The sequence below is a fragment of the Sander vitreus genome, chromosome 6 (assembly GCF_031162955.1).
Source record: "Sander vitreus isolate 19-12246 chromosome 6, sanVit1, whole genome shotgun sequence".
Taxonomy (NCBI): Eukaryota; Metazoa; Chordata; class Actinopteri; order Perciformes; family Percidae; genus Sander; species Sander vitreus.
This window is the reverse complement of record NC_135860.1, coordinates 5195562-5209150: the sequence shown is the minus strand read 5'-3', so window position 1 is coordinate 5209150 and position 13589 is coordinate 5195562. Positions and strand designations below refer to the sequence as shown.

The 13589-nt window shown below is 40.9% G+C and overlaps 1 protein-coding gene across 1 annotated transcript in view; it reads right to left on the bottom strand.

Moving 5' to 3' along the window:
- thsd7ab (thrombospondin, type I, domain containing 7Ab) overlaps positions 1 to 8077 on the bottom strand; it is a 123133-nt gene extending 115056 nt beyond the window's left edge. The window contains exon 1 of the mRNA XM_078251752.1: positions 8035 to 8077. Coding sequence (XP_078107878.1) covers positions 8035 to 8077 — 43 coding nt within the window. The remainder of the gene's footprint in view (positions 1 to 8034) is intronic.
- Positions 8078 to 13589: the final 5512 nt, after the last annotated feature.

Below are 13589 nucleotides of genomic sequence, written 5' to 3'. Positions count from 1 at the left end.
CCAGTGTTCACGCTCAACTACAATGAGATCAAAGCACAGTATTCCCAGACAGCCAGTTTATATTAAGTCATGTCAGGACTGGAACGTTTTAATTTTTCTGATTCAACAAAGCTTGGAATTAGAGAACAATACAATTACAATCATCTCATAGACAAACACAAGTAAAGAGTGATGCCAATGGAGTATTCCTAAAAGTCAGAAATTGACAAATAAATTGACAAAATTAACAAGTGCCATTCCAGACTAAATAAGAAAACAGAAAATGTTGCCTTTTGTCTGCAAATACTGAAACCAAATTACAGCTGAAATCTATAATTTTTTGCAGGTTGTGCATCAAATATGGCAAAACATCCAGAGCTGCGTTTTTGTTTTGTTTCATGTTTTTGTGCACTAAAAGATTTGTAGCCAGCTAAATAGAAATGTCCTCGAGTAATTGATAACAGACTACAGTTATGTATCTTGGGATGACGTAGATATTATGAAAAGTAATTCCACTATACAATCTATGTTTATGTGACTCAGATTTTGGTTGGTATTGTTATCAAGAAAGCTAGCGAGGTGCTAACCAGAGCAATGACCTATTTAGCAGCCTATAAATAAAACGTTTACCCACCATAAACCCGCCATTCTGAATATTTGAGAGTTTCACCATGCAGATGAAAAAAATGACAATATTTTACAAAAATGAGTCAAGTATTGCAGCTTTATAGCTGAGCTAGACATAATGTAACAAGACTAAGAATTGACAGCTACGCTAGCAGTTCTGTGAGGCTATACTTAAGCAAAGCGGTGCTTTGACCTAAATGCTAACATCAGCATGCTAACATGATCACAATGACATCTAACATACTGAGGTTTAGCAGGTATAATGGTGTCTCAAACCGCCTATTTGCACACTTGAAACACTTAGTTTTAAGTATATAGTGTAGATAACGCAAAAAGTCAGTGCACTGAAAGTACCCGGATGACCTCCTAAAAACGGTCAAAAAGTTCAGTGTGGAACGATGGACCCTACGCGCACTAAACGGGCGCCACCTTGACTACAAAGCAGCAGGGGAGGGACCAGGGGCGTCGGCAAGTTGAATCCAGGCTACCGTATGCAAATAAGGAGTGGTTCGCTGCCTCTCAAAATCTGACGAAAATCTTTTAAACTGACCTTTGTCGATCAAAAAAACAGACAGATTCAGCTATTGCATGGCCTATTAATGGCTTAAGATGTTTTCAGAAACACGTTTCGGTGAACTATTTTCGTAAAATACAAGATCGTATTCTGAACGAGCCGCCGTTATGGTCTGTTTTGAAATTCGGGAGCAACCAGACCCACGTGACGCGTTCGTCCAATCAGCTGCCATGTGTTGCGTTCGTCACGCTCATCCCACTCGCCATTTCCGGTAAGTGTTTTAACGTAAGTGTTCCTTTTGGGACAATACTAACCATCGAAAGTGGGCACTACGACAGTAAGTGGTCAGTGCACGTCAGCAGTGTACTGACGGAGGTATGCGGAATGAGACATAGCCAATGTTTACCATGTTCACTGGTTTAGTTCATCATGTTAGCATTTGCTAAGTAGGGTGATGGGAATGTGATTCATTATGCAGCTATCAAAATATTGGACAAATTAAAGATTGACTTGGCACTAGATGAAAAATCAGGGGATCACCAAAGTTAATTTAAGTATTACGTATTAATTAAGTATAATTTATCCTGGGGGAAACATGAACGTCTATACCACATTTTGCAGCAATCCACCCAATAATTGTTAAGACATTTTACTAAAAACAATGTCAACCTCGTGGTGGTGCTACAGGAAACACCAGGGGATGATCAAAGTCAGTAGGATAAATCATCTGGGGACCATGAATGTCTGTACAAAATTTCATTACAATAGTTGTTGGGTTATTTTAGTCTGAGTCAAAGTAGTGGACCAACTGTCCGACATTGCTGTCACTTCTATGGCTAAAAACACATCCATCTTTGGGGTCTAAATCCCAAAGTATTGCTGTTATCTGAAAGTCCATCCCTTTCTCTCTAACTGAGACATTGAAGAATCACTTAATTTGCCTACATGAATTTCCCAAAGGATGTGTTGAATATACCCCAGGAGCAAAACAGAACATGTTTCATTAACTACGGTATGACAAAGTGCTCAGAGAATTTTCTTTTTTGTATTTTTTTGCATTCTAAAGCAGCACAGGCCAACCAAATTGCTAAATGGGAAAGCTATTACATGAATGTCCTACACAAGTCTATTGTTTTCAAAACCATGGGGGTGTAGGAGTGGGAAGGCGGCAATAATATGTTCAAGACGTTGTTGATGAACTTACACTGAATTTACATACATTCACAGAATTGTCTGCAACAATAAGGCTTTGAAAGTGTGTAACTTATTGAAATTCAAGAAATAAAGTATGCTACATTCTTTTGTTTTAGTTAATTGAAGCCTCTGTGAGGCAACATTGATGGAAAATTAGCGCCTGTCAGGTTGTTAAAGGGGTGACAGAATGCAAAACCAATTTTACCTTGTCATAGTTGAATAACGACAGTTTGGTGGGTAAATAGAACATAGATAGAAGCTCAAAATCCCATCGACACCTCTTTCCTCTGCAAATCTCACAATTTGAACCTGCCTCTGAAAACGGGCAAATCTCAACGCTCCTCCTTATTTGGCTCTAGTCTCTACCTTTGTCACGCCCCAACATTTACATAGGCTACGGCACTGATCTGACATCAGGTAGTCTTCTGAATAGGTCGCGCAGATCTCAGAAATTGTATACATTGTTCGTCTGCTATTTCATCACTACATTCACTTCTGAGACTTTTTTATGCGAGAAATCAACTATGTAGCGGTCAAATATGGGCCGTTTTACGAAAATTGATGGCTAATTGCAAATTTTGTCCGACTGTGTGTCGGAGTTCAGTTCAGTTAATCTTATAATGGATATGTGTGTTGAGTTATTTAAAGAAACGATCGGGGAAATAAATGCCTCTTGTCCGCGAGTCTCATTGATAGAGCCCGCGGTGAGCTGGATGGAGCTCTATCAATGAGAGCTAGCTCCCTCCTAACGAGACCTCTGAAATTCACAAAAATGCATTAAATTGAAATCGGACAAAAGTGTTAGCTAAGCTTTGTAAGACCTTAGGGTAGCTGTGATATACATGCCTTGACGAAATTCAAAGTATAAATATACTATAGTTATGCCGAAAGTGTAGCGGCGATCTTTTCCATAGGATTGAATGTGACACATAGCCTAGCTAGCAGCTCCTCCTAACGAGACCCCTCAAATTCACAAAAATGCCTTAAATTGAAATCCTAAAGACCTTAGGGTAGCCGTGATATACATGCCGTGACGAAATTCAAACTGTAAATATACTATAGTTATGCCGACAGTGTACCCGGGGTCTGTGAATGGACAGGCCGGGCGGCGAGGCAGCACTGGCCGCTGTCACGGAGCTCATGAACTCCGACACACAGTCGAACAAAATTTGCAATTAGCCATCAATTTTCGTAAAACGGCACATATTTAACCTTTACATAATTGATTTCTTGCATAAAAAAGTCTGAATTTAGTAACGAAATAGCAGACAAACAATGTATAACATTGCAGTGACTGAAATATGAGCCCTGCTGTCTCGTCTCCACTGTATGTGTATGTGGTTCGCTCAACCAATCAGCGCGCAGCTCATCTAAATATTCATGAGCATACCATATTTGGAAGAAAAGCTCTTGTTCCAAATAGGGCCAAAACACAGAAATGCATTAGGACCCATAGAAAAGCACCTGGGCCATTTTAAGCCCAACCAATGTTACATACCCTATTAGGAGACCTTAAGGAACAGTGTGAAATAGCCTATCTAATCATTCTATCACCCCTTTAATTCAAGTAACAGCAAGGTTTTGTGTTTTACCAATCAGCTCAGCATTCTAGGCCAGTTACTAATAAAATTATTGAGGTGCAGGCCCACTTTTCAGGGCCTACGGGGGCTCTTTCTTGGACTCTGATTCAGCAGCAGTAGGGAGGTGGGAGGTGTTGGACAGAGAACATGGATATCAGAGCCAACCTTGATTCAAAGCCCGCACAGATATGCACACACTCAAACATTCAAACGCACACAGGCTTGCATGCATACATGCATACACATGCACACAGCAGGCCAAAGCAGAGCAGACTGTGATTGTGCCACCACATCGACCCACCGCCTTCTGTTAGCTCTTTTCATGCTTGCCTTCATTTCATGTCACACTGAAGTGTATGACGAAAACACAAAATAAGAAGGTGATATCAAGGTGAAACATCCTCTTTTATTTCATCTTTGTTGCTTTAGATCGTTTTTCATTTACTTTAACTGGATGTTAAAATCTTCCTGCCAATCTGAGTATGAAAACATTTTACTTCATTTGGCCTCTTTGTTCACATGAGTAAAATAGGTCCTATGTATTCAAACAGATGCTACATTTGAGCTAATGCATTACTAAAATTTAAACGATAATTTTCTCTCTGCACACCTGTACGTTTTTATTCAAACTTGATGCCTTTGCGTGCAGAAGGGGTGTGCAGCGACAACAGTGAACCTTCCACGACCCTCCTCATCTGTTCTTTCTTTTTTAAAGATTATTTTTTCGGGCATTTTAGGCCTTTAGTTCCATAGGACAGATGAAGACATGAAAGGGGAGAGAGATGACATGCAGCAGAAGGGCCGCAGGTCGGAGTCTAACCCGCAGCCGCTGCGTCGAGGAGTAAACCTCTATATAAACTTAGCACAAAAAGTAAGGAAATTTGTGTTTGTGTTTGGTAGATTATTTCTCTGTGGTAACAATGCTTTTTGGCAATAAATCTTATACCGTTGGAAAGCCTGTTTAGTTCCCTTTCAAATGGTGCCCCATTTGTAAGGAACATGCATTTGTGGGACGAGCAACAGCGCTGAGTATGTGGGTTGTGCCCATGAAAAATTATAGATAGAGTAACACCTTTTGGTGGAGGCAGTGTGATGGTGTGGGGCGGCATCTCCCTCACTGGAAAAATGAGGCTTGTCATCATTGGAGGCAATCTCAATGCAGAGAGATATAGAGATGAGATTCTGCAACCATTGGCAATCCTATATCTCCACAGTCTGGGACCGAACTCTATCCTTCAAGATGACAACGCTCGCCCCCATAGGGCGGGGTTTATCAGAGACTACCTCCAGAATGTGGGAGTGGAGAGGATGGAATGGCCTGCCAGCAGTCCTGACCTCAACCCCATTGAACACTTGTGGGATCAGCTTGGGCGTGCTGTTCATGCCAGAGTGACCAACACAACCACGTTGGCTGACTAGCGACAAATGCTGGTTGAAGAATGGGATGCCATCCCACAGCAGTGTGTGACCAGGCTGGTGACCAGCATGAGGAGGAGGTGCCAGGCTGTTGTGGCTGTGTATGGTTCTTCCACACGCTACTGAGGCTCCTGTTTGTGAAATGAATCAATTGTTAAATTGCCAATATCTCTTGTTTCTTCAAACTTCAATCATCCAATCCACCAAACACCAAACGAGTCAATGGCAGAATAACCTGTTTGGCATTGGCAGAGAAGATTTGGCAAATCTTTCATGGGCGCAACCCACATACTCAGCACTGCTGCTCATCCCACAAATGCATGTTCCTTACAAATGGGGCACCATTTGAAAGGGAACTAAACAGGCTTTCCAACAGTATAAGATGTATTGCCAAAAAGCATTGTTACCACAGAGAAATAATCACAACCAAACACAAATTTCCTTACTTTTTCTGCTAAGTTTATGTGCACCTGCTCTAACAACTGAGCTAACCCAGCCAATCATCTGTTCTTTCTGCAAAAATAAACAGTGTAATTTATTCAACCTGGATACGAAGGTCAGGTAGAGATATTTGCTGATCCCTTGGGTAATTCCTTTATTATGATTTTTTTGGGCAGGACAGTTCATACAGAGTTAACTGTGCTACGTTTCTGCTGCTTGTGCTCAGCAGAGTAATGAGACATTTCCAGCCATCTCAGCTACCAAACTGACAGCGTCACTGACTGGTGGTCCACTGGGAGCTCTTGTTAGGATGTTGAGCTATAATTGCACGACATGTTGGCAGGGGGGACATAAAGAGAAAGGGCAGAAGTGATACATTTTAGCATCTCAGGGCTAAATTGCCAATATTTTTGGTATTTGCTGTGAATGGTTAAGCATGTGACTATTTATATTTTGTCATGTTAGGGACGTAATCCTTGAACACAATTCTAGCCGAATAATAGTTTTTATTAATTTCTCTTTGTCATCGTCCATATGAAATTGTGAAACAGCCGTGGGACAAATGATTGACTACTATAAAACATGTCAGGATCCCTCACTACCCCAGTTGTGTAAAGACTCTCAGAGCCAAGAATAGATCTAAAGACTGACAGCTGCCTCTCCCATAGGACACCAGCCTCTTGCTTGTGCTAATTTGTGCCAATGCCTATGCATGTGGAGGTGTGAGCATATAATACCACAGAGGTTTGGGCACACTTGTCAGTCGGCCTTGATTGAGTGAAAATAATTTCTGGTTTCTGCTGGTGTTCATACAGGTCCATGTTTATTATGCAGCATGTGCGCGTCTCTGTATGTATACCATGTAGCATACAGTATAGAAGCCTTTGTTCTGATGCTCAGTTTCTGCATACATAAGTTAAGTCTAAGATGCTGCCCCTTTACTTTTTAGAATACAGTAGTGCATTCTCCGTGGGGGATCCCATAGATAAAGAAATGACACACCGCCAGCTCAATGTCAACTCGGCAACTAAGAAGAAAACCCTTGAATAATTCATGGGAGATGCTGCATGCATCCTATGTGCCGAGAAATAGGAGCGATACTCCAAGCATGGCATCCCTGCAAGATAAAGGAAGCATAAGGTATAGAGCATTGACGTTATTGTCTGCCTTTAACAGAAGTGGTGAATAACTGTCAAACTGTGGGGGCAGACCAAGGCCTTTTCCGAGATGGGGTGAATTTGATTCAGCGCGTACCTGAATGATTCTGCCAGATGAAGGCGAATCCAACAATCCTACTGTCAACATTAGCGTTTAGCAGGAAGCTTTTTCTCTCAGTTAATTCAATTTATGCATTTAAGGAAACTCAAGCTTTGCCATTTCTCACTACGTCGCAGGCGTATAGTGCAAGCGAGGCTATTTCTTTTGTTGTATCAATACACAGTAGCTAAGACTGAAACAGCTTAACGGCAACCAGGTGGCCTGAGATCAGTAGCTATCCTTTCCACCAGACGTGGGACTGACAAGCGGCGTTGCACCTAATCAAATCAAGAAGCTGAAATGAACACAGAGAGAAAGATGCCACCTGGGTGCCACGGAAATAGCTGGGGTGTCGAGTGGAAGTGATAAAGCTGTTATCCGAGTCACAAGCCTTTCCATCCGGAGTATGAAGCCCAGATCTGAGTCTCTGCTCCTCTGAACCCCCTCGCACACCCTACCCACTTGTTAATTGGCTAGATGGGGGAGATTATAGAGCCCCTGGGAGACGGTTGCTAGGATATTGATGGCAGTGACCGGAGGGACACGACTCCGGTCATTTCTTGCCTCTCTTTGGTGTAAAGGTCTCACTATTTGATTTTCTGAAAGACACTGATGGATGTTTCTTTCATTTTTCTGTTCTGTCAGAAGCTTTGTATTTGTCAAGGTATTATTAAATATAATGTCAAAGAAGAACACTAACAGCTGGATTTTTAGTTACATAAAAATGGACCTTTATCTGCACACAACCTCAGTTTGCTGAACGTCGTTACTTAAGTGTGAGAAATCAATAATTGATGCAAAAAAATAGTATCATAGTATGTAGTGCAACGAGAACTATCATATTCCTTTAAAGAGGAGATCTTATAAAAAGTTCCACCAAGACATAATTTACTTGAGGAAACGGATTGACCAGAGGGCAAATCAATAACAGCAACTAACTGTTTGTACACTTCAGCAGAAGCATAAATCTCTGTCCAACAACATGAAGTGCCAATGTGCAGTTACACAGCGGCAGGGTTAGTGTACCTTTGGAGCTACTCAACTGCATGAGCAGAGGGGAAGCTGCCATCGCTCCCATATGGCAACTGCAGCCATGTGCTTGGCACATATGATTACTGTAAACCAGGGCATAATGGATAAGCCAAGAATACATTCTTCTAGTATTAATTAAAACTAGTTTATTGTAAGCATGGAAAAAATAAACACTGCCAGTGTGTGAAAGGTCAACCAAACAATGAAGCACTTAAATTGGAGAGGAAACAAGTAGAGAAGGCCAACAGTTTATACAGTTCATATATATTATATATATTATATTTTAGTATTAAAGCTTGTCCTCAGGCATTATTTTGGTCCCTTGTTTATTTATGGGTTTAAGTTGTGCGTTTTTATGATCATTCATGTTTCATTATTTTTTCTGATACATCTCTGTAGCTTTTATAGGTGCAGTATTATCTCATACCACAAACAGACATACTATGATATCTTTCGGGGATGCTGCATGACATCTAAGTCACCAGTTGCTGAGATTTCTGGCTTTCAAAGCTCACCTCCCAGCCTGTGCTCTGTTTTCAAGTTTCGGGTCACTTTCAAACCCTTTCTCCTACTCACACTGTCAGCAGCTGAGTGCTGGAGGACTGTGCCATGAACAAGCTTCCATTTCACATTACACTTGAGTATCGCAATATTTTATTTTGCAATACTGTATCGATTTTCAAAAAGTCAATATTGATTTTTTTTTTTAATAAACATATTCATGTAAGACAGTGGTTCCAATTATGTTGTGTTTAAACCCCCTACCACTAGATGGCTATGCTGAGACACACCACTAGTGTCCTCGCCTAACAGTGCCTAGCAGTGCCTGACTTTTTGCTAGAAGCTAACAATGTAGCTATGGCTGAACTTTGGCCTACTTTAGCATATAAACATTAGCTCACTAAGAACCTGTGACCCACAATCCCAGTCTGATTTTCTGTGTACTGAATTGTTTACCTAAAGTAAACTTCTTTGACTTTTATGAACATCATGTCTTTTTTTAAATATTAGTTTTTCTAAAATTATACTTAAAAAAAATCCCAATATATCGCCTTACGCGCAGTATCGAAATATATTGCAATATATTGAATCGTGACCCATGTATCGTGATACGTATCGTATCGCCAGATTCTTGCCAACACACTACCCTAGTAAATATATTCTTTGTGTCAATTACATCACCTTTAGATTGTATCAACGTTAAACACAAACTGGCCTCAAAGTATGGAACCCCAAAATGTTCAATATTAAAAAAACAAGAAAAGACCAAACTTGAATTATTTTACAAATTATCTTTTCATTGTTATTATTCATTTCATACGTATTGATTCTATTCTCGTAATTTTAAACACAGGAAAATGACAAGTATAACAAAATGAAAAATATAAAAGTTCAAAATAAGTATTGTGTAATAGCAGATGTGTGGAAATACACAGGCATATCTTTCTCATCTAGGATTCTAAAAACACTGTGACTGCCACCTGCTCCCTTCATCACATTAGAAAAAAATCAATCAGAGTGATGCCAGTTGCATCTTTTTGTCATTTTTATTTGGTAACCACCAAATCACCCGTCCTCAGCCAACCGTTATTTTGTCGTGAAGTTAAATGACGTCAGGCACTTTTCAACTCGTGGTGTTCAGGGTGCTCTTGCAAAACGCGAGGTACATAGAGTGGAAAAACGTGAGGCGCTCAGCAACACAAAAGCAGGGAGCAAAACGCTTCGCTCTCCTTGAAAAACAATTACAAAGAGCCACCCCAGGTTGCTTAAACGCCCTCAGTCTGATCGGGGCCTTACGTAGTCAATATCGACGACATTTCATTTATGGAATTTTCCGGTGCCGCCGGAGATTCAGCAGGATGTCCTTCATTTTGGGTCGGGTGTCCCTCACCTTCAGCTGTCTTTGTGTTGGCATTCTAAACTCCGGTCTGAGGACTATGGTTAACTGCTCCTCAGATCTCTGCAGGGAAAATCCAGACAGCTAGCTAGACTATCTGTCTCTTCTCTTGCACGACTAAAACAACTTTTGAACGTACACACGTTCCACCAAAACCTTCCTCCGCAGCACTGTGGAGATAGGTCTGTCAATGCTAGACTAGGCCTTTGGCAACTAAAAAGCAATCCAGGTGAGAAGACCAGATGTTGAACTGGACGGTGCGCTTCAGTTCATCCAGATCTTTTTTTAAAAAAACACCCACAGTATAGATTACAGGCTTGCTCTGGAAATTGCTATACATGTACAGTGCATGCATATCATCATGTACCGTAGCTCTCTTCTGATCTTCCTGACTTACACCCTTCTTCTCACCCTTCTTCTTCTCCTGGCAGTGATAAAACAAGAAGTGACATCACAAGGAATCATTATGTATAAATGAGCCACCCACTGCCACAGTTTCCTCCATAAATTATCAGATGAAAAAAGAACAAAGCTTTCAAGGAACACGATATTGAAATCCTTCCTGGTTTCTGCAGTGTGAGAGGAGCTAATAGATGGCTCACAGTGAGCTGCAAAAAGAATATCACTGAGTAGAGCTGTAGAAGCAGGCGGTCCAAGGTAAGGGAGCACACACACACACACACACACACACACACACACACACACACACACACACACACACACACACACACACACACACAGAGAGTGCTATGATCGCACCAGGGGGTGTGAGCTGTAAAAACTGCCACCCTCCGTCTGAAGGTGCTGAGATAAATGAGCACACAACTCTCTGTTTCTGCCCTTTGATTTCACCACTGCACCGCTCAAGGTAAACATGAGAGGAGAGAGAGAGGAGATGGGGCCACTGAGCATTGTGAACACACACACACACACACACACACACACACACACACACACACACACACACACAGAAAGGAGATGGGAACTTTGAGCATATGCACTTTCTCTGTAATTTACACATGCATGCACACTCCTCCAACATCTATCAAAATATGAGTTGGTTTATGTGAGCCTCTGATATTTAGCTTCCTTACATGGATACCAAATCTAGAGAAAACAATAAAGGAGAACACTTGAACCTGTTCTGTATTTGCAGCTTGACACACCATGATCACCAATAAAGACAAATCTCCTTCCCTCCTCCATGTTTGTTGTCAGTCATCAGTTAGGCTACAGCAGAGTGATCAAACCATTTTCTTAACAACCCGTGTAAGTGAAGACAACACAATCGTATTAAAAACATGCGAGATAATAGCTTCTCTGTAACTGTGCTTGAACAAGCCGCCAGCGGAGCCAGTCAATTCTCTAAACTCAAACTGGAAAAGTCTGTGCTTTGACTCGTCTAACATAGACACCTTTCCTGCTGCCTTGATCCAGTCGTAACATCTGGATCGTAACACAATGGAGGTTTAATCAGTGGCAAGCATCGGGACAGGAGGCGAGAGTGCTGAATCCATCAAATATGGATTAGAGTGGTAATCGGACATGAGGGCAGAGGGGTGCGGGAGTACAGCCAGGTGGACGAGCTGGTGTGATGACAACCACAACAGGGGGAAAGGGAGAGAGAGAGAGAGAGAGAGAGAGAGAGAGAGTCAGAGTCAACATGCAGACTCAGTTTTAGCATGTATAGGGCTAAAGGTGACTCCATCTGTTTAAGAGCAAGTGGGAAGCAAAGGAGCGGGCAAACGTGAATTAAAGCAGTGTCTGAGCGCTAATAGCAGCAGGAACAAGTGGGTGCTTGGGACTTGTTTGTTTATGTCTGTGTACATGTAAGCCCACGGAGGGCATTCGCTGTGACAACACTGTGCAATCTGGGAATAAATGTGGGTTAATGATGCTGCAGACCAGATGTGTCTCTCACTCACATGTTGGACGCTACGCAGATGCTACTGGAAAGTGAATGCCTACACCATGGCTGCATATCTTTACACTGACTGCTAACTGTGTCATTTCTATATGTGATAATACAGGGTTAATAAGTGATTCAGCAAATTTAAGATGAGTCCAGTTGAAAATTATGCATCAAATGTGTATTTTACTGCATCTAATGATGCAGCAGCACAAACCAATGGTCTTGGATGCAGATTTGAATATGATTCCCACAGATTTGTAGTTTGCATGTCAGTCTACAAAATATATATATAAAAATCTGAAAATAGATTTGCATTGAGTTACCAGAAATATTGTCGTGGGCATGTTGTTGCAGGTAGGGTGGGAAAATGAAAGTCCATCCAGAAAGGCCAATTTAACTTTGAGCTGAAATGATTAGTTTATCGCCAGAAAATGAATCATCATTTCATCAGCTATTTTCATATTCAATTAATGGTTTCAGTCATTTGTCAGTAAACTGAACATCTTTGAGTTTTGGACCTATGGTTGACACTGGTTGAAATCACGGAATTGTAAGATGCCAACTTGGATTTTGACTATTAAAATAATAGGCATACTAATAATCTTTCGCTGCAGCCTTAGTTATAAAAATCCATTAATCACACATCAAAACACTGCAAAGCTATCATAGCAGTAGCAGAATCCTTTTATCCTCCATTATGACAATCTTGAGGTTAACAGAAGAATTACACTACATTGCATGTATTGGATCAGCGAATGCTTTGTTGTAAGCGTTGCAATTCATTGCAGCAAAAGTTGAGTCAGATTTAACAACTGAATCAACAAGTTTTGTTTTGTTTAGCTTAGACAACAATCATCCCTCAGTTATACTGTACATGTAGTTATAAGTCTAATATAGTCAGAAACTTGATTTACAGTTGGGAAGTATGTTTGTGGAATCAAGAAGCACATTTTATTTGAAATTTGGCTTCTGGGTGTAAAAAGCTTCTCTGACGAAATCCTCCATATCTGAAAAAGTACAAACTAAATTTCATATGAAAGGGAGTCTCTGTCGGATTTGGCAAAGAGTGTCCTAGTTTGGCCACCACTGTGTAACGCTTCAAACGGAGTCCTCAGCAGAGTTGTATTTTGTAGACGAGACCCTTGACAGAACAGTCTCCACTCCAAAGAGTCACTTTCAAAGGCACCCCAGTAGGTGGAGGATCAAAGCAACTCAATAGCTGCTCTGGACCATCATCTTAAACACTGTGTTCCTTGGGGAATCAAACACTGCTCTGCAATACTTCCCCCATTCTCAGCAATGAGATTGAGCAAAGAAATTTGAAGGTTTGATTGAGCTGCATTGATATAGGATTTGGAGAGAAAATAAGGTAAAGCCATTTTCTTATATAATATATACTTTCTTAGACAAGAGAAAAAACAGCGCTTTGAACTACTATCGTTCATATTCTTCAGCTGATGTTTCTGTATTTACTCAGCTGAAAATAAAAATCGAGATATTATATCCTAGACTGAATTGAGAAACGATCAGTCTTGACTGCTATGAAACAGTATCGCCTCAAAGGCCTACATGGTGCCTGAAAGATGTCTGATGGTGGCAGCTTAAAAGTGATCCATGTCTTTTGACAAGCAGACTTTGACAGACATTTCAGGGTATAACGGCAATATTGCAGATACATTGAACCTGACAGATAAAAATAAATTTCAGATGAAATTGAAAAGTGCTCTTCCTCATAGTTTT